The sequence below is a fragment of the Phyllopteryx taeniolatus genome, chromosome 22 (genome assembly GCF_024500385.1).
Source record: "Phyllopteryx taeniolatus isolate TA_2022b chromosome 22, UOR_Ptae_1.2, whole genome shotgun sequence".
Taxonomy (NCBI): domain Eukaryota; kingdom Metazoa; phylum Chordata; class Actinopteri; order Syngnathiformes; family Syngnathidae; genus Phyllopteryx; species Phyllopteryx taeniolatus.
Window position 1 is genome coordinate 3,317,166 of NC_084523.1, and position 20,316 is coordinate 3,337,481.

A 20,316-nucleotide genomic window follows, 5' to 3' on the forward strand; every position below is an offset into this window, starting at 1 on the left:
TGGCGGCCGGCCACCGGCGTCAAACAAAGGCCGGTTTATGCAAATGGCCAAGGAAGAGTTGCTGTCTTTGCTATTCTCCTCTCTCTCTTACTCCATCTTTCTGTCTGTTTGCAGCTCTCTCCGTCAGCCCCGACAGCCGCCGTAACTCCCGATCCCCTCTGCTGTCTTGATACAGACATTTGTCTCTCTGAAGACAAATAGGAGTGAGTCAATTGAGCTGGCATGAAGCGGGGTAAAAAAAAAAAAAAAAAAAAAACTGTTTGGGAGAAACTCATATTTGAATGGGGTATAATCCACTGTCTGTCACTGACAATATACGCTGGGAGTTTGTCACAGCTTTACGAATAAGAGCCCAGCACGCAGGCAATAAAGGTAGGAGTGAACGGGTGCGTTCACAGCTATGCATTATAAATGACAAAATCTTCGTGAAGGGCAGCACGGCGAGGTAGTGGTTAGCATGTCAGCCTAACAGTTTTGATGTTTAAGCCTTACTGTGTGGAGTTTGTATGTTCTCCCCATGCTTTTGTGCGTTTTCTGTGGATCTTCCTGTTGTGATTGGGAGTGTGAATGGTCGGTTGTCTACAAGTGTATCACAATCGGTTGCCGACCGGTCCACGGCGTACATCACCCCTCGCCAAAAGTCAGCTGGAAAATGCTGCAGCCATGACCCTAATGATGTCCTTATTAGCAGTATTGAAAACGGATGGAATGGAAATTGGAATTTGGATCAAACCTGCTTTACTGTTCCAGTTTCTGGCTACACTCACAGCTAGTAAATGATTAGTGTCTCGATGCATTTCCACATGCTAAATTTGAATTTGGATCAAGCCTGGTTTCACATTACAGCTTCTGACCCTAGCCTGTATATTAAGTAGCTAACATATTACTTTCAAATTGTCAGATAGATGAGATTTTTTAAAGAATTTTTTTAATGTTTTTATACCCAATGCATTCCGTGTATAGGTTTCCATTTAAACTGAATGGGAACAACAAACTCGTCATTAAAATTATGTCAAAAAGTATAGATGACTTTTATTGTCAATAGACGCTTGTGCGTTTTGCTAATACATCCCCGCTTGGAGTCGCAGCATCTGCTGCTCTTCCCGACTCAGAGGGGAGGGAGTTTAATTGAGACAGGTAGACAGGAAGCGCTGCCACCGGTGTGCGCACCAATGGGGGGGTGTGGTGTGGGTGGGGGCAGGGTCTGGGGGTGGCTTTTCCTGGAGCGGGTTCTGGCTGTCCTGCGACGAGGGCCAGCTCGCTGAGATCAGATCAGCCTCAGCTTCAATTAACTGCCCTGTGTGGCTCGGCACCCACTGAGGTGGCCCCCTCCTCCTCTGCCCATCACCCTCCCACCGGCCACACCCCCTAGCGAGTGGACCACAGGCGCAATGTGTGTGTGTCCTGCCATATTCGGACCAGTGCTTCAAAGGCCGCTTTATTTGCAGACTGAATTGAGTTCCATTACAAGGCCAGCTCCCGTCACTCAAAGCTTGCTCAATGGGCCGGCGTGCAATCGTACACACACACACACACACTTGCACGCACACACATACGCAACAGAGGGCAGAGGCACTGCCGAGTACGCCCAGAGCGTCGCCACAACGGCGTGCATGTCAACAAACAGGAAGTGACAGCGCAAAGCCCCCTGGGATGACTGGAGGAGCACAAGCGCGGTGACACACACACATACGCACACACACACACACACACACACACACGGTGAATCAACAAATAAGACGGGGGAAATGCAATCATAGTTGTTGGATAAGAATAAGGAATTTGAAATGTCACTCCTCAGACGCACGTGTGTGTGTGTGTGTGTGTGTTTGAACTGTGACAACCATCTCCTCGCTTTTTTGTTGTTGTTGGTTTTAATCCTCTGCAATGGCACATCTGCATACACGTGTGTTTTTGTGTGCGTGTGTGCGTGTGCAAGCATGTCCAGGCTGAGCACTATTGACAAGAGCCCACAAGGTGTCATGCGAAAATTGACTGTGATAAGTCTTTCGTTTTACTATGGTGAACCCCAATTCATTGCAAGGAATATATTTTTATATAGTTAAATAGATGATAGATGTTTAGATATGTCCCTTTAAGAGGCGGGGCCTAATGTTGGGATATCGCGAGTCTGCGTGTGAGTGTTTGGGTGTGAGCTATGGTCAACAGCAGCTGCTTTGTGAGTGTGCACGTGTTTGCGTTCTACTGTTCTCCTTGGGTTGAATAAATGACTGAAAAGTGCATTGGCTATTGTGGCTCTCCTTTCCCACAGGCGAGGGCATTAAACTAAATTTACAGTGAACCCCCGCCTAATCGCCGTTTGGCATTCGAACAGTCGATTTCTATCCGCTGTTTATGTGCTCAGGCCAAAGCCATGTCTAAGATAAAATACTGCTTTGGTGCCATCTTAGCACCAAGCAGCGATGTTACACTGCGTTGAGGATCTTCCCTTACTCAGGCCTCGCTAATTCCCCATTACCAGCGGGGCTTCACTGTACTGTAAAAACCCATTAAAATGATCATTATAAACCGCAAATTTTGATGAACCACAATATAGCGGGGGAGCACTATTCTTGTCGTGTGCATTGTGTGTATATGTGTGCAACTTATCGCTTGTCATCTTAGTTGTTGGCTATCTTTGTGAGCGTGTGTGTGTGTGTGTGTGTTTGTGTGAGATGCTTCGTGGTCAGTAATCTGCGGTTTTAGTCAGATTACCAGTTACCCACTCGCTCTTTGTCGTCAAGAGTTAGGCGGGCGCTTCAATGAGGCCGCTATTGTTGACCCGGACACTGCGGACCATTGTGCGAAAACTTCTAATGGATTCCTCTCTGTCTGTCTTTCTGTCTGTCCCGCTTCCTGTCCATCTGCCCGCTAATGTGGAATTGTCGTGCGTGAAAGATGAAAATAGAAAAGAAGAATGCGGCAATCCTAAAGATCCACAAATGGACAGTCACTTGAATCTACGAGGGGCAGTCAAAAAGTAATGATTCCAATTTTTCTCTATTTCTATTTATTGCAATAGAAAGACAATGTACGCATAGAAATAAAGCCCAAAAGGTGTGGATTTCAATACAATCTCACTTTTTCTCAACACCGATTTGTCCATTGGTGATCAATGGCATGTATTCCAGCCTCATAAAACTTTCTTTTTTACAGTTTGCTTAACTTGTTCAGAGAATGCTGAACGCCTCCTGAAACTCCTTCTTTTAAAGGTCCAAAAAGGTGATAATCTGATGGGTTATGGTTGTCCAGCCTGATGACATCACAAGCTCCTTTGCTTGTCAGGCAGGTTACTCAAAGCGGTTTCTAGTTCTTCGCCTATGATCCTGGACTCCCACTTTGTGATTGTGCTGTAGCCTATTGCAGTTTCCCCATCCACGTTTTACAAACTTTCCAAAGCAAGAAATTCAATCACAGTTCTTTGCTTCTGACGGGCATTCCACAATGACGTCATTTCCAAAATGGTTGACAGGAAGAGTGCAGGCTTAAAGAAAGCTTAATCAATCAAGAAACAAATAAACATCCAAACATGTATTTCAACTACAAACTGTGCAAATTTCAGAAAAAAAAACAAATTATTGAAGTTAAATTGGGATTACTTTTTGACTGCACGTCATAGGTGAACGCATTTGGTTACTGTCCTGTAGTTAGCCATGTGAGAGGACCAAATTAGAAAGACCTCTCAGAAGGATGCACTGCAACCACTAAAAACTCAAATAATAAATAGAAAGTGGATGAAATACCGCTCCATGTATCATCAAATAAAAAAAAAAAGAGCATTATTAAGCAGAGTTCTTGATACTATGTGATCTTATTAGAGTTTGTAGGTGTACCAAACAAATGCCAGTGCCGATGTATTGATTCATGAAGCTATTCTACCACGCGCTGATTGATTTCCCGTTTGCTGTGTCTCATGTATCTTTTGTCAACGTCCCTCACGGTTCCCTTTCCCCGCCCGCCTGTCTGTTGTCAGCCTGTCGTCCATTCCTCCGGTGTACAGCGCGGTAATCCAGGACAATATGTTCCAACATCTGCCTCTCCATATGATGCCTGACCCACGCCATTGACCCTCTTTAAGCCGCACACACTCACAATCGCACACACAATTCTCCTCTTCGTCCACCTTTTCCGTGCATCCTCGCTTCTCGCTTCCCTCCCGCCAAAGTGCATTTGTATCTGCGGGTCTCGCTTGTCCTTCCCTGCCCATTTGTGTGGATAATATCAATAATATCAAGGGTCAATAAGGGAGTCAGATTTATACAGTCTAATGCACAACGTCACACTCATCCCCCCCAGATTAAGATGCTAAATGCCAACCTTGTCCACTCAGTTGCCTTGAAAAAAGAGCGCAGGATGCGGCGTTAAGCTGCCATTGAGTGTGAGAACGACTCCCATTTGTACTAACGCAAAAAGAGCTTTAAATCGTTAGGAGATTAATACATTCTTCTCAGAACGTCGGACCACTCAAAGGATACTTTCCTGTCATTATTGTAGCTTTCAATGCGTTCGCTCTAAAAATCAGGGCAAGGGGTCGGCATTCCGCACTGGTTCCCCTATTTACAAGTGATCCGATCCAAAGATGGAGGATTCTTGTATTATTCATATGCGTCTGGATGTATTTCCACACAAAACAACTTATTTTATTTTCCGCCTTATCAATTTCTGGATCTCCACTTATTTAATTAGTGCATGTTAATTTCATGCATCACAGACACTATGATTTAGTTCTACAATGTGAGCAATATACTGTAACTAATGATAGTGCTATTATGGCTTGTGGGTTTCTTTCTCATCGGAAAATCATATTACGATAAACTAATTACAGTAAACTGTGATAATGGCCCATTAGCTATTTTAGATGTACATTATTTACCAACCACGACACAAGGCCAATTATCCCAGTGTAAAATTGCACTAATAAACAGCGTCAATCAAAACTGAGAATTATTATGTTTGTAAATGCAGGATTCTTGATAGACCTATCTACAGCGTAAGCACAAAAATGTATCTTGTCGCTACGGTGACCTAAAGACCAAAGACCTCCTTATCAAATGCAATGATCCCAAAAGAAATCCTCCCATATTTAGACTTGGTGAGCCCGGCCAAATCTCTGACAAAACCTTAATCTCAACGTGAGTGTGTGTGTGTGTGGGTGTGAAAGTGTGAAAGTGTGTGTAAACGTGGATGGATGGAAGATGTTTTTTTCCTCTTCTTTTTTTTTTTTTTTGGGGGTGGACAAAGCTGAGATTTTAAGTGAGTCGGAACACGGAGGAACATATGGACAGCTAGATTGCAGCAGTGATCTGAGGACATTATTCCCGGGCTGAACACACACAGTCATAATGAAATCAGCGGTGGCGCTGGGAAACGTTCGCGCTGATAGAATTTCACACAGCTTTGCTATTTCTTCCCGTAGTGCTTCACATATGGGCCCGGCGGCATGTTTGGACTAACAGGTGCGCATGTATTGTACGATACTACCGCTTGACCTTATTTAACCCGAATGGGTGAGCTGTCTATAATATTGTATCACATTTCTATGGGATCACTTCATGATGAAAATTTTTGCTTGACGTTCCATAATGACATGGCGGTAGCCGAGGGGTTCATTCATGTCCCTCGATTTTTATTTCCCACTAATATAGCGATAATTATTGGATTCAGAAGATGGAAATCTCATAGTGGGTGACCTCCATACCTGGAGCTGAAGGGGTCCCAGGCCAGGTGTGGCTGCAGCAGCTGCGGCCATTGTGGTGGGGATGAGCTGGAGAGGGTACGGGTCACCTGTCCAAAGAAGATCATTTTAGGAATGAGGGTGTCTCGAAAGTTCATGTGACTCTTGGCAAGCGCGTCAACATTTGGATGACAAATATTGGAGCTCATATTGCAGATGTTATTTGTCAATATTCCAATTGGATGAACAGTTCCTCGATGGATATTTACATTCACGATTAAGAGGCAGCCTTCAATTTTGTAAACTCCTGTTTGATTCTTGTTTATTCCTATAAATTACCAATAATGTAGAACATTTGACAATTCCCAGAATTTTGCAACCCCAATTATCAGTAGCTTTTTCTGTAAGTTAGCAAGAACACGAAGCAAACACAGGGTTCACTGGTAGCTATTAAATCCCTGTTTTTCTGCTTGCCCTCAACCCACCCACCCACCCACCCCATGCAGCTGTTAAAGCTGGCCTTTGTGCACGCGGTCCTTAATGAAAAGCCTGATTGTGTGTGTCTTCCTCCCCTAATACCCCCTGACAAAGAGCGGTGAGGTGAGGGGATTTTGATAAAGCGGGCCGCGGTGTTGTCATTAAGAGCTGCCACCACCGATCGCACCAATCTGCTCCCGTTTTCTTCATTTATTTGGGGGGGGGGGGGCTCAACTGTCTGTTCTCCTACTCCATTGTCATCACCTGCACTCAGTGGACACGCCATTAGCTACACCTGCACCACCTAATGACATATTATATTACAAGAACCACAATGGCTCATACTGAGATCCATCCATTTTCCAAGCCGCTTATCCTCACGAGGGTCGCTGGAGCCTATCCCAGCTATCTTTGGGGAGGAGGCGGGGTACACCCTGAACTGGTTGCCAGCCAATCGCAGGGCACATTTAAACAAACAACCATTCGCACTCACATTCACACCTACAGGCAATTTAGAGTCTTCAATCACCATGCCGCCTCGTACTGAGATGTATTTCTCATATAATGACGCTTTTGTGTCGTTAAAACAAGGTGACCGAAATACTTCACTATGAGGCTGTGCGGTCTGATTGTATGTTATCGTTATTGGATATGACGTGCACATGTACCTAATTTTGTGGCCATTCTATATCCCGCCAGGGCTGATGATTGAGGAAAAGAGGAAAAATGGACTTGAATTAATAGTGATAGTGACAAGTGCAGATAGCTGTAATTACTCTGCAAGAGTTGAAGGGGGCTGCTCATGTACTTAATTGTCATGCAAAGTAAATCTGAATGTGTACGTAATGAAGCCTCTTTGAATTAAAAAAAAAGTGCTTCTTCATTGCAACCTGGGAATGTTTTTTAGGGGTTGAACCATCATAACCATTCTCTTGGCTGCATTACTTGTAAGACTGACTGTGGACAATAAATGTGCATGTGTCCTGGCATGAGCCAAAATTTCCTTTCCTGACATATTTTCCCATATAACGCTGGTCCTAAAATATATTTCTTAGAGCCTCCCCCCCCCCCCCCCCTCCAAAAAAAAAAATATTGGAAGACTTTTTTTATTTTCATCGCTCCCCAGACAAAGGTGAGCCCGATTAATATTTGTGCTGCTCCTGCAGGGTCGCTATGACAAAAGAAGGATGGAGGACAACAAAATTTTGGGGAATAAGAGCCTCAATCCTTGTTTGCTGTGCTTCAGTTTGTCCAATTGTGAACTACATTAATACAATGGTACAACACTTCCACCTGAAAATGTTTTAATATGATTGTTTAAGGCAGCATGGTAGTGTTCGCACATCTTGCGTGTTCTCACTGTGCATGTTTTTATTCTGGGTACAGTATCCCCTTGCAATATCGCAGTTCATTTTTCACCTTTTAAGCGATCGTTTTTATGGGTTTTTACAGTAAACAGGCAAGTTCAGATTTAGAGTTGCATGCCGTCAGTGTAGTACCAGCACAGAGTTCTACTGGAATGGATGCATCATAATTAAGAGCAGAGGCAGAGAAGATCCCCAACTAACTCCAGCAATATTTGTGATTCCCACAGAGCAGAGAGAATACTGTATAAACTAGAGAGTATGGCCGTCTGCTCTGTTTGTACGTGTTGCTGTTCTTCAAATTGTTTAAATTGTTTAAAGGTTAAAAATTACTGTGACATCTATGCTAATCTCTGTTAGCCCATCTATGGTGTTTCATATGATATGTTAGCATTAAGATAGCGGACTTTCGTTAGACAAAATGACATGGTTTGGTTGAACATTTCGAACAGTTTCAATATACAATATTTGATTCTCTTTTGTTTCATACGTCAGTTTTACGGTAAACGCGCACGCTTTCGTCCTATTTGTGGCAGTATTTATTTTTTGTGTTTGCAAATGCATCCCTGGCTTCCATGCTTGTGTATGTGTGGGCTGCGTTGCAAACCCGTTCTGGCTGTGTCCCGTGTTAATGTGAAGAGAACCTGGGGCAGGTCACATTACCACCCTCCCCCAAACCCCCTACACTTCACTAGCCCCCCCATGGAGCATTTTATTCCCAGCATCCCCTGGCAAGTGCCCACTTCTCTCTCTTTCTCTCTCTCTTTATCGTGGTAAACAACACATTGCCACACAGCCGGAGCGTGATAGCAAAAAAAAAAAAAAAAAAAAAAAAAAGTCATGTTGCTTTTATAAATCAAAAAATAGAAGACAAATGGTCTGAGCCAAGAGGAGAAAGAATGAGGGAGATAAGCAAATGACAAGGGTGAATTAAGACTGTCTCAACCAGGGGTATTCAAAGTCTGGCTCGGGGACCTAAAGCCTACAGCATACAACTAAATATAAACCATAAGACCTGTTTATTTTCTATGTATATGGATGCCACTCACTGCAGCCGGGTTTGTAGTTGAAGCCAGGGGGCATGAGGAAGCCCTGCTGGGCCGCCGCTGCCGCAAGGGTCCTCTGGTCCGGGGGGAAGACGGGAATCATCAGCGGTGGGAGTTGGCCCTGGACCTGCTGAGGATGCAGGGAGGAGAACGGGGGAGAACGTAGGAGGGAGAGTAAGGAAAGGAAGGAAGGAGGGTAAAAGAGGGCGGAAACGGGTTGAAACGTTAGCATTGGCTGCATGTAGCACAGCGCACACTGCAAAACTCTAAATCTTACCAAAAATATTTCTTATTTCTCGTCAAAACTAATCTGATTAGAGTTAAAATACGAGTCATCACATTGGCTCGATAGCGACATAATACATTCAGGCTCATATAGATCATCAGACACACGCACACTCTTTCTGGAGTGTGGACAGTTCTCAGCAGCTGGCCTTTTCCTTGTATTTGAAAGATGATGATGTTCCATTGAACACCGCTAGACACACACACTCGCACACTCAGACACAACCATATCGGCAGCCTCTTCGGCAGAGAGCCATGCGACTTCACAAGGTTTCAGAGGATTTTAAAAGGAGAGGCACAGAAGAAGAAGAAGGAGAAGAAGAAGAAGAAAAACTCCTCCGATAGGGCGTCTTTGGCAGAGGAGCCAAGAGAGAGCGAAGGAGAAGAGACGGGGGAGTCAGAAAAAGAGAGAGAAGTAGGAGACAGATGGTTGCACAAAGCAGCGCGCTGCCAAAAACAACGCACAAAGGCTCGTGTGTGTGATGGACGGACGTACAGTTTGAGACGGAGAGATTGGAGAAAGGTGACTGAGGGACGACTAAAAAAAACCTGCAAGCTGCTTGTATGGCGAGAATAGGAGAAATACGAGAAATTAATTCACACTTTGCCTCAGTTGAAACAGTTTAGCTGTGCTTGAAAGTGAAGTAGATAAAGTCACAAAGTGTGAAATCTCGCTTCTCTTTCTGCGAGTTTACATCAGCAAAATGATGTTTCCGTAGGTGTGCAATGAGTAAAGAGAGCCCATTTTGCTCTGAGGTGTTTAGACCTTTGACTCCGTCCTTCCCCTTCTCCGCCACAGTCGGCGCTTTGACGCCGGTGACATCCCTGAATAGGATAATAGGCAGGTAAAAGCCGTCTGATGTGGAAAATGGATGTGAAATGGCGGCGCAATCATAAAGATCCGCCGCCGTATCATCCAATCACTTTTGAGTGATATGGGCACCTGAAGTGGTTATTTAGTAGTAAAACACTGTTTTATCTGTGTGAGTGTGTACAGTAAATGCTGTGCGTGTGTCTGTGTGTGCCTCCTCCCTCTTCTTCCTCCCATGTGTCGGCATGCCAACAACAATATAATCAAACTATCCCAGCTCAGGGGAATAGTGGTCTCTTCAAGCGGCTCCTTTTTACACTCCCCCTCCACCCCCAAAAAATAAAAAACAATAATTACAACACCATTTTTTTTTTTTTGGTTAACCAGAAACCACGCGTCGCCTTTGCGCGATCAGAAAGCGAGAGGCGTTCCAGCGCGGCGCTCGGACAGGCCCCCTGCGGGGACGAATCACAGGCAGAACAGTTCCGCTTTGCCTTTCAGGCCTAATTGGACATATGCTGGAGTGGAGCTGGCTAGGGATACTGTAATGCGCCATAGGGAGGAGGAGATAGGAGATAGGAGACAAGGAGACACACAAACACACGGACGGGCGACTGACATCTGCGTGGCTTTTCTTCCTTTCTTTGCGAATAAAAATATCACATAAGATCCTTAATAGTGTTCTCGGCTTCTCGCCTCTATCTCTGTCCTCTGTAATCGGAACACATAAAAAAAAAAGGCAGCGTACATTAGGCAGACATGAATCACTCGACAACGCTGGTGCACAATGCATGGGATTCTCCACAATGGGAGAAAAAGATCAAGCGGCAGAGAGGAGAGGAGAATAATTCCCAAGCCATATGTTGCTGTAATAATAGTCGACTTAACAGCTGCTGGGCTGCTCAGCGGCACCACACACAAGGCAAAGTCACATGGGTCAAGAACCAGGGGGATCCTGGATGGGCTAAAGTATTGGGACTCGGTCCCGATTTTGGAGTGGACTCCACTCCTTCAGTGGATATCTTGGGTGGGGTTGAGCACGTCAGGGCTCTCCAGTTCTTCCACTGCAAACTCACTCGAGCTGATGGGTCCATTGCAATTTTAAAAACAGAATGTTGTCATCAATTAGTCCAACCCCTGGCTAAATAACTGATTGATTAAAATGAGCGTCCCAAGACTCCCCCTTTCATTCCCTCTCCTTTAGGATCCCTAACATCTTAATTAATTAAATTAATTAGATCAGTGTTTCCCAAACTTTATTGAGCTAAAGCACCTATTTTACAAGATACATTGTATTAATATATTCTCAGCACTCTGTACTATTCATTCCGTAGCGTTTCTCTTTACTGCACTGCTTCCAGTACAGCTATGTGGGCAATACATTTTTTTTTGTCCAATCAGATTACAGACTCTGCTGCCATATAAAACCCAGCACCTTCACAATTAGTAGTGCTGAAAGATGAAATTTCAACTCTATCAGCAACAGAGCTGTTTCTTTAACCAATCAGATTTCAAATTCACCTCACAGGGCCTTTGAGGCCAGCTTCAAAGCATTTTTAAGTGCTCGTCTTGGTTGGTCAGAGCAAGCTAAGTTCGACTAGCAAAGCACATCTGTAGTGATCTGCACACATTAAAACATTTAAGAATCAATCAAAAATGGTGACTGCGGTGTATTTTATTTCGTTTTGTGTTTTTGTCGCGTTATTAGATAAAATGATTTTGATCTGCTCTAGATGATGTACGTTGCATGTTGCATGCTGTGACATTGTGTTTTTATGACATTAACGGTGGTGATATTAAGAGTTGGGTTAAGTCCCCACTGAAGGCCCAGGTACCAAATGTACAGAGCCACCACTACGCACTGCAATAGCTTAAAGTCATTCAGGAGTTCTGGAACAAGAAGGAAAGGACTCTCACAAGAGTTTGACAGAAAGGAACAGAGACACTTGTGTGAGAAAGCGAGGCCGCAGCTATCAGACAATCTCCACATCTTTGCGTATAAAGCAAAAGGCACATCTGAAAACAGCAGGCACTTTGGGGAATAACACTCTCGTCGGCTTCTCTTGCACATCAGTCCCAAAGTGAACATGAAAACCTTACAACGGCACAGACAAAACATCACACCGCTGCTTCTGTAGACTCTGGGCGGCATTGAGAATGAGGAGCTTTTAATCTTGCCAACCCCTCCTCCACATCCAAAAGCCATCAAACAAACAGAACTCCTCTGAAAGAAACACAAATGGACAAATGAGAAAGCATCTCTAATCAGTGCTAAATGTTTGCAAAGGAAAGAGTATCTGGAAAGAAAGTGAGAAATTTCACAGGGCCACGGAGGACAGGAGGAATCGTCTTGGCGAGAGAAAGTTCTCAGTGGCAGATAGAGTGAACAGAATGAACAAGAGAGGGAGAAGGCGGCGCAGGGAGCAAGAGTTGAGAATAATTGGCAGCGAGTGGAGACTGCGTTCACCACGCGCCAGGCGGCACAGCTTGAACTTAAAGCGCCGTCGCGGCATAATGAAGATGTGGCCGCTAATTAACATATGGGGTGCGAACCAGGTTGGTTGGCACGCGGCGCAAAACAAAAAACAAAAACTCCAAGGTAAAGTTATTATTGGGGAGTAATTAGCTCTGTGAAGTTAATGCGCTGAACAATAGCTGCCAGTGCCGCACAATATGGCCCACATCTGAGCGCGCGAAAAAAGAAAATAGCCCCCGCTAAAAGTGCCAGTCCCTCAGCTAAAATCTGTTGGCAGCCATATGCTCTGGCAATTAATGCAAGACCTAGATGACCTTTTGCTGAACAGGGGAGAGAACCAATAATTAATTTGAAGCAAGAGAGCTTCTAATATCACTCCATTACCTTTCCGTGTATGGACGACAGACTATTCTGTTGTGACATGGGGGCCAATTGCAGGTACATTGACGGACCTTTTACAGAAACAGTAGCTTTATTACGGGACTCCAAGGCATCTTTTCCAGGGCCAAAAAGATCACAGATCACATATACAGTCGAAACACAGCTCCTGTTCACACTCCTGTTCACACCAAAGGACAATATAGGGTCTTCAATGAACATCCATATTTTTTGTAATGTGGGAGGGAAGCTGGAGTACACAAAGAAAACCTGAGCAAAAAAGATTGGAAACCCCAATCTCAGAAGTGTGAGGCTGATGTGCTAACCACTTGATCAACGTGAGGACTCTGCGTGCAAGGAAAACCTAAATTGCACCAGTCGCTGTTTAATGGCGGAGATTCGACAATTATACAGGCGATTGAGTTAGCTGTTTCAGTACGATTATTCTGGTGTGTGCAGTATGTGTGAAAATGAATGAAAGCCTTTGCTGAGCTTCTGACCACACCAGGTAGTTTGAGTGATTGAGTTAGCAACGTGGGTTAGCCTTAATGGACAGCTTGTTAGTCGCTGTCGCCGGCGCGTCTGGCCTCTCTTAAACCAGTCAAAGCATCAGGTGGCTTTACTCATTTTACCTTTTTTTTTGGTTCCCTTCTCTCCCCTAAACCCCCCCACAACGCTTTCTTGTCTTGCCTCGAAAGTGGCAAGCGAGCACGCTTGATGAGATGAAAGACGAGGTAGACGGAGGGAAGTTGAGACGCACTAAACTGTCAGTCTTGCTCCGCTGACTTTTTGTTTCATTAGCCGCGGAGACGTCCGTGTCCCCTCATCCCTGTGTTTCGATCCAACGTTGGCTTCTATTCTTTGGGCTCTCAACATAAACCGCAGACGCTCCGCAGGTGAGCGCCTTTCATCCCCGCTGCGCTTCCCAGCACGGCGGCCACCGGGGGGAGCCTCGGAGACAAGTTGCCTAATTAGAACGAGAGAAGACGAGAGGGAACATGCTCACCCTTTCGAACTTAACAAGGAGGCCCCTGGTAGGGGGTGCGGAGAGAAGCATGTGTGTCTCCCTGCGCACACATGGTCACGTTTTGGCTTAAGAATAATACTGTATGTGTTGAATCGTCTTAGAGTGCACAAAGTAAGGATCAGTTTCCCCCCCCGCCGGTGCTTACTTAAACTTAGGGATGAATCTAGATTTTGTTTTAAGATTAGCGTAATGAGGGGCCAAGGGTGCGTTTATGATTACACGCTTGTCTATTTCGATTTGAAAAGCTAAGGTTCAGTTGGCCTAAAGCCTAAAATTCAAGACTTTATGGGATTAAGTATACAGTGGTCCTTCGACATATGAGGAAAAACTGACCTAAAAGTCACACTTGTACCTCTTTGGCCTTGGAAAATGCTACAGAGTGCACACAACTACTTTGGAGTCCAATAATTGGACATATTAGTATACTGTATATTGTACCTAGAGGGACCACAATAGACCTCCACTGTACTCCTATTTGTGACAGTGTTTGTCGAATGGCTCATTAGCGATGCTAATTCCAGGTAAAAATCAATTAGTCAAAGCAACAAAGGAGTCAATCCCTGACTTCTGGACACTAATGAGTGCTTACACAATGAACACGTGCGTTGAGTGCAAAGTATGCGGTGCGGTTGGATCATGTTCAATGGCCTACATAGTTGTCACGCATGTAGTACGCTCAATTCTGGGGCTGTCAAAAAAAGAAAAAGTAAACCGGATGCGAGGACAATAAATAATTTGTCCTCCTTTCACAAAGATGTGTGCCACTCTCTTCTCTTTTTCATGAGTTTGATCATTCGTTTCATTTCATCACCTCATCCAAGTGGACGCTTGAAAGCATTCTTCACGGGCCTTTGGGGTTTTTTGGGCCCAACAAAGCCAACACACACACACACTACAAACAGAGAGAGACACAAGAAGGGACAGCTGAACTCGGCCTCGTTAGGGGGAAATGCAATCACAAGGGGCTTATCATACAGACACAAAACACGCACACACACCCCAACATCATGAACCTGGTGCCCTCGCTCTGGCAGGCCATTGTATTGTGGGATTGTGCGGACAATCTCTTCATGAATGATTAAGCAGCGCGTTTTCTCCACCAACTCTTTGATGCCGAGCGCCCGTTTGATCATCGGGCGTCGTTTTCGAGATACGAGCGAACGTACGCTTACGCCGTCGCGCCCCTCTCTCGCCCCCCTCTAAACCGGCATGTGAGAGACTATTGTTGGGGGGGCCCGTCCAATGGAGAGACGTTTGTTTGGGAAAAGGTTGCAAAGTCATGGGAAAAGAGTGCTTTGTCTCGACGGGGTCGTGAGGGAGTGAATCATGAGCGGACGTGTTTATAGCTCGACACACACAGCTGCGGCACATGCACGCACACGCATAGTCCAAGACGCGCACAATCCAGAACACACAGACAAGTCTTCACAAACAACGCACTTGTGAGACACACACACACACAAAAAGGGGGAAACAATTTCTAATTGAACTCACACAAAGCAAATAAACAGCTGCTTTACACCAAAAACGCGCACACAAACGCTATCACAAGGCTCCTTATCACACCAACTGTGTATGGGGGGGGGGGGGTTAAGAGGGGATGTGTATGCATGTGTGTGTGCTCCGTCTTGGACGGGGCGTCTCGGTGATACAAAGCGGGCCTTTCTCAGCTCAAAATTCAGTGTCATCTGCCTTTAGAAAAGCCCGGGCTATTAGTTCCGAGCCACCTGGACCAACATAGAGGGTCCAGTGTCGCACCCAAAAAGGACAATACTTCCATTTTTTAAACTCAGTTTAGCTCGGTCCGGCCTGGATTTCTGCAACACCGCTGCGTGTAAGGGCCGCCGCACACGAAGCGATGCGGTCAAAACCGTGTAAAACTGTTGCGCAGCGTGTAGGGTTCATGAGTGGCTGAACGTTGGCAACTAGTTTTTCTGTGATTCAAAGATGAACGGCATCAGATGTAACTACCAACCAAAAATCACATGTAGTATCACATCAGCTTTCACAAAAAAATAAAAATACATTTCTGGGTACGAAGCGAGATCCAGCCAGCCGCCACCAAGCCGTATCAATACAGTATTTACTGTATACATTGGTTATGTTTTACAATAATAATTAACTATATTTCTAATTCCATATGTACCTGTGACTAAAAAGTAAAACGTGGAGAGTCTCTGTCGCCAAAATGCATGAGTGCTTTCAATGACTTTCTCCAATATGAACTCTTTCCTTTATTCCTCACCCAATTCCTCTCTATGTATTACTATCATAGTTACAGCGAACAGAGGACTACTTCTGCCTTGACAATCACGCCATGTTGTTTGTGGTTCAATCAAGAAAAAATACAAAACAATAAATGTGGAGCCTCTAAATGTTGTTTCCTGATAAGAACACTACAGTTGATACGCGTGCAAGGTTCATTCGCTAGGTGTGCGGGTGTGAGCCACCGACTGTAATTTGTTCACAATAGTCCAGTTCAGTCGCAGTCGGCCGCATCGCTCGGTGTGCAGCGGGCCTAATTTTCTTTGTGTTAGCTTCAGGCTGGAATACAGGCTGAATACGAATACAGGCTGGACCAATGATCCCATTTTAAATATGTTATATCATCTAGCGCAGTGATTCCTCACAAATGTTCCAACTGGAAATGATCCAATTTCACATTTTTCCATTTAATTTTGATGAAAATGGGCATTTATTTACTAAAAACTTATCTTGGGCCATCTATCTCTACCAGCGACATATAATGACATTCAGAACAATTAAATGGTCTTCCATGAGATGGCGTAACGGCATAATTAACCAAAAACTCGCTTCATATTTAACTAAACAGGCCCAGATTTCACACAAAGTCAATTTGTGAGTAAATTGACATTTTTGGTGACATTTTTCTTTGGTGGCGTGATATTTTCTATAATGTGAAAGTATGTGCCTTGGCTCAACAAAGGCTGGGAAATACTGATCACTGGTTTCTCCCTTGTTAGACAGTTGATCTGGATTTTCTTTTCACCATTGTCCCCTATGCAAAGCCATGTTTGCTTTGTCACAAATACCATGACATCATACCAACACGATGTTCTTGACGTGGCTGTATATCACTCGAAGAAAAGAAGCGCTTCGTTAGGAAAAAGTGACGACGATCTGTTGCCACCCTTTTGGTACCACTACCCACCAATTGGTAACCCCCCCCCCAAAAAAAAATGGTTGCCAGAAAAATTGACATACAGACTGTCTAAGAGAATGCATCTGAGAAATGTATCGCCCTTCCAATTTGGCTCTTTGCTGAGATAAACTATAAAATGGCCTTCCAATGCCATTCAAACACACACGCTTACGCTTGTGCTGACTCACGTTGTGAAACATACAGAAACTACCATCTATGCACACACACACATGCACATCTACAGTCTGCATCATCAACGCACAGCTGCACACACACAAAGTGGCCTCACCTGGATTTGCTGCTGCAGGAGGTTGATTTTGTGCTGCTGCTGCAGAAGCTGCTGTTGTTGCCGGGCAATCTGACGACAAAAAAAAAAAAAAGAAAATTATTAGAATATCCAGAATATAGCCAGTCTCCGTATGCGTGGGGGTGCGGGCTGTGTGGGAGATGCGACACATCTGCAGGTCTCAAAGGCCCCGGTTGCACGACAGAGGCAATGAAATATTAAAGAACGGATCTCATCTGGTCTCAGCTCGCAGCCAAAGGGTCAGCGCTGTCGCATCGACACACTTAGTGACGCAAGTCCATCTGTCGACATTGTTGTGTTAGTGATGTACAGTGCATCTTATCTACAAAAGGAGCAGTAATATCCTGATTTGTTTGTACACTTAAAACTTGTTACTGTAGTTGTTTGCGAAGTCCTTGTATTTCGGGTCCATCCTTCCTTCCTTCCAAGGATGCATCGGGCTTAACATTCACACACACTACATTCCCACACAACAGGCGTCGGTCACCGCGTACGCCTGCAAGCCATCATTTTTTGTCACAGGTGATTTCGTTTTTGTTTTCTTTTTTCCTGCTGCGAGTGCGTAGCCTCTAGTTTACCGACGCCCAAAGCCGGCTTCCTGGCAGCTAAAAAGCACACAAAGAAGAGGAAACCCGTCTGTCTATGCAAATACGTGGCAGTCTCGCCTGGAAGCGCTTGTGCCTCTCTTACATCCACTCCAGCGTGACGTACCCGATGCTCATTCTCTGTGCCATGTTCCTGCGTTGGTGTTGCCAAAAGATGCATGACTCTGGTTGTATGTGCGGAGAAATACACTATATTTATGCTTTTTCTGTAACCAGCTGATAGCCAGCGGCATGATGGGAGATTCCAGAGGAGGCGGTGTAAGCGAAAGATGGGTGGTAAACCTCTCAAGATGATGCAGAGAAAGGTCCAGATCGCTATTAAGAGTGAAGTTGTGGAAGTTAATAGCTGATCCACTAGCTGCTAAAAATTAAGTTACAATAAGTCCCCAACTAAAGATAGACTATAGATAGATAGATAGATATAGATAAGGTATCGTTTGTGATGCAGTAAACCCCTGTTCATACGTTCCAGACTCATCAGTGATAGGTGCATTTTTTTTTAACATAGAGAGACCATTTTAAATAAAAACATATTAGAACACATAAGAAACATGCCCTTCCGGACACGAAATGAGACTATCTAAAAACGTCCCAAACAGGTGCCAAATTGTCTGTCTTAAAACAGCACTGCTTAAAAATGGGGCTGTCATGAGAAGATGCAAAGATTTCCAGGTATTGTTGTTGAACGATTGTGTACCTGGTCCTGCTGCTGCTTGGCCAGCTCCATCTGCTGCCTCTGTTTCTCCATCTGCGAGGCGGCCAGCTTCTTCTGCTCCTCATGGGCCGCCAGGAGCTGCTCCCTCAGGCTGCTCAGCTGGCCAATCATGCCCATGAGTTGGCGCTCTTTCTCTGCCAGGCTGTCCGGTGTACCTATACAGGGGGGGGGGGGGGGGGCAAGAGAGTAGGGGGTGAGTGCAATCCTTCAAAGGAAAGTGAAGGCTTGAACTTAAGAAGGAAGGATGCATGTTTTATGTTTTCTCTCAAAAACATCATTCGACCTTGGCGTGAAAAGTTTGTCGAGAATACAAATGCGGATGTCTTCTATCCGGAGGCCAAAGAGGATTGTGGGAGTCGGGTCAGAAAGGGCAAGGAACAACAAAGTAGTGTAAAGCTATCCGTGACTTGTTGGTCCGTCTAATATATGACCGGTTTGGGGGTTTGGAGTCCCTACGACGGAAGGTGTGTTGTAAAACCAGATGTTGACTCGTTTTTCCCCCCTGTGTGATTACTGCACAGCACATCCATCATTGTCTTTATTGCTTCATTTATGTTTAAAAAAAAAAAAAAAAAAGTCCAGAAGAGGAAACATTTATCAACAGGTTAAACAAACTAGAAATCAGATCCAGTTTAACAAAAAAAGAAAAAAAAAAAACCACTGCATTTAAAATCTCTGGCTAAGAAAAAGCTATTGAGCCTTTGTGTGTGTGTGTGTGTGTGTGTGTGTGTGTGTGTGTGTGTGTATGTGTGAGAGAGAGAAGGAAAGTGTGTCTGGTCTGTATTTACCCTGCAGTCAACCCGCCTTCTGCTCACATTTAGCATGGCCTGACCCTTAACCCCTCAGATCCTGACATACCAGCTCCATTACACACTCACACACACACACACAGACACTTACACACATACACAATTACGTATCCAAACACACCGCCGCACAAGGCCTAAATCATTCAACAGGATGTAGTTAAGGAGAAGCACAATCAGCGCGGGGTCCTCATGTCTGCTCATACCCACCAGTTGAAGGTTTACTATATATTGCGCGTGTGTGTGACTACAATCCTCCATTGTTCCTCAGCTGCTACCTTCAAGAGGGCCACATTCCTGCACCAGTCAAACCAGATGACGGCCAGAGAAAAGGGGGAGAAATGGGACTACCTCGCAGGGGGGGCGAAAAGAAGAAGGAAAGGAGGAATGGAGGTGAAGACAGTGTGCTACACCCAGCCTGACCCGGCCTTTGACCGCGACGGAAAGGTGAGAGTCATCCATTTGTCCTCCCAGTTGGTAGTCGCCCAAACCCACCAACCCCAACACCGCCACCCCAGACCCAGCCCACGCCCCCACCCGCCACCCTTCCGTCCATCCAGCCACGTCTCCCTCACTCCATCCATCCCCCAACAATGAACAATAAAGGCAACTGTCGGGAGCGCTGGCTGCTGGAAAAATAAACAGGCCGCTGTCCTAACGCACAGACCCACCTTTGTAAAGCCAGAAAGAGAGAAACGTGTGTGTGTGTGTCGCCCAAGCTGACCAAGACAAGAAAGGGTCCAGTGTTAAAAAACGTTAGCCTGTTCAAGTGTGTGGGGGGGGGGGGGGGGGGAAGTGAGAGGGGATAACTTAAAGGGTAGTCGGGAAGGGGGGGGGGGGGTCTAAAGGTGAAATGATGGATCAAAGGAGGCTTTCTTGTCTCGGCGGGTCAAACACACACACACACACTTCCACGCACATGCACGAATGCAAACACGCTTAAATCGGGGCCGCTTTTGTGCCCAAACAGTGCGGATGTGCGCGCCGAGGTGTAAGAGCATTCCTTTCAGCGTAAAAAAACAAAACAAAACAAAACAAAAAAAAGTGTGTGAAGAAGAAGCTGCTTTTGTTTTCTTCCCCTCATAAGATGTGAGGCTTTAATCAGTAAACCAGAGCAGACGGAGAGACAAAGCGCACCCACCAGAACCCTCTCTTTCCTCGAACTTCTACGACAACCCCCCC

The 20,316-nt window shown here is 45.2% G+C and overlaps 1 protein-coding gene across 13 annotated transcripts in view; it reads right to left on the reverse strand.

Annotated features, from left to right (window-relative positions):
• sox5 (SRY-box transcription factor 5) overlaps positions 1-20,316 on the reverse strand; it is an 80,630-nt gene that overhangs the window by 21,807 nt on the left and 38,507 nt on the right. For 9 of the 13 annotated variants that reach the window (XM_061761563.1, XM_061761565.1, XM_061761564.1 and 6 more), the window contains 4 exons: positions 18,311-18,483; positions 16,991-17,059; positions 8,565-8,691; positions 5,699-5,784 (listed from right to left, as the gene is read on the reverse strand). In XM_061761563.1, the coding sequence (XP_061617547.1) occupies positions 5,699-5,784; positions 8,565-8,691; positions 16,991-17,059; positions 18,311-18,483 (455 nt within the window). The remainder of the gene's footprint in view (positions 1-5,698; positions 5,785-8,564; positions 8,692-16,990; positions 17,060-18,310; positions 18,484-20,316) is intronic. The other 4 variants (XM_061761569.1, XM_061761559.1, XM_061761567.1 and 1 more) reach the window with 1 other exon arrangement.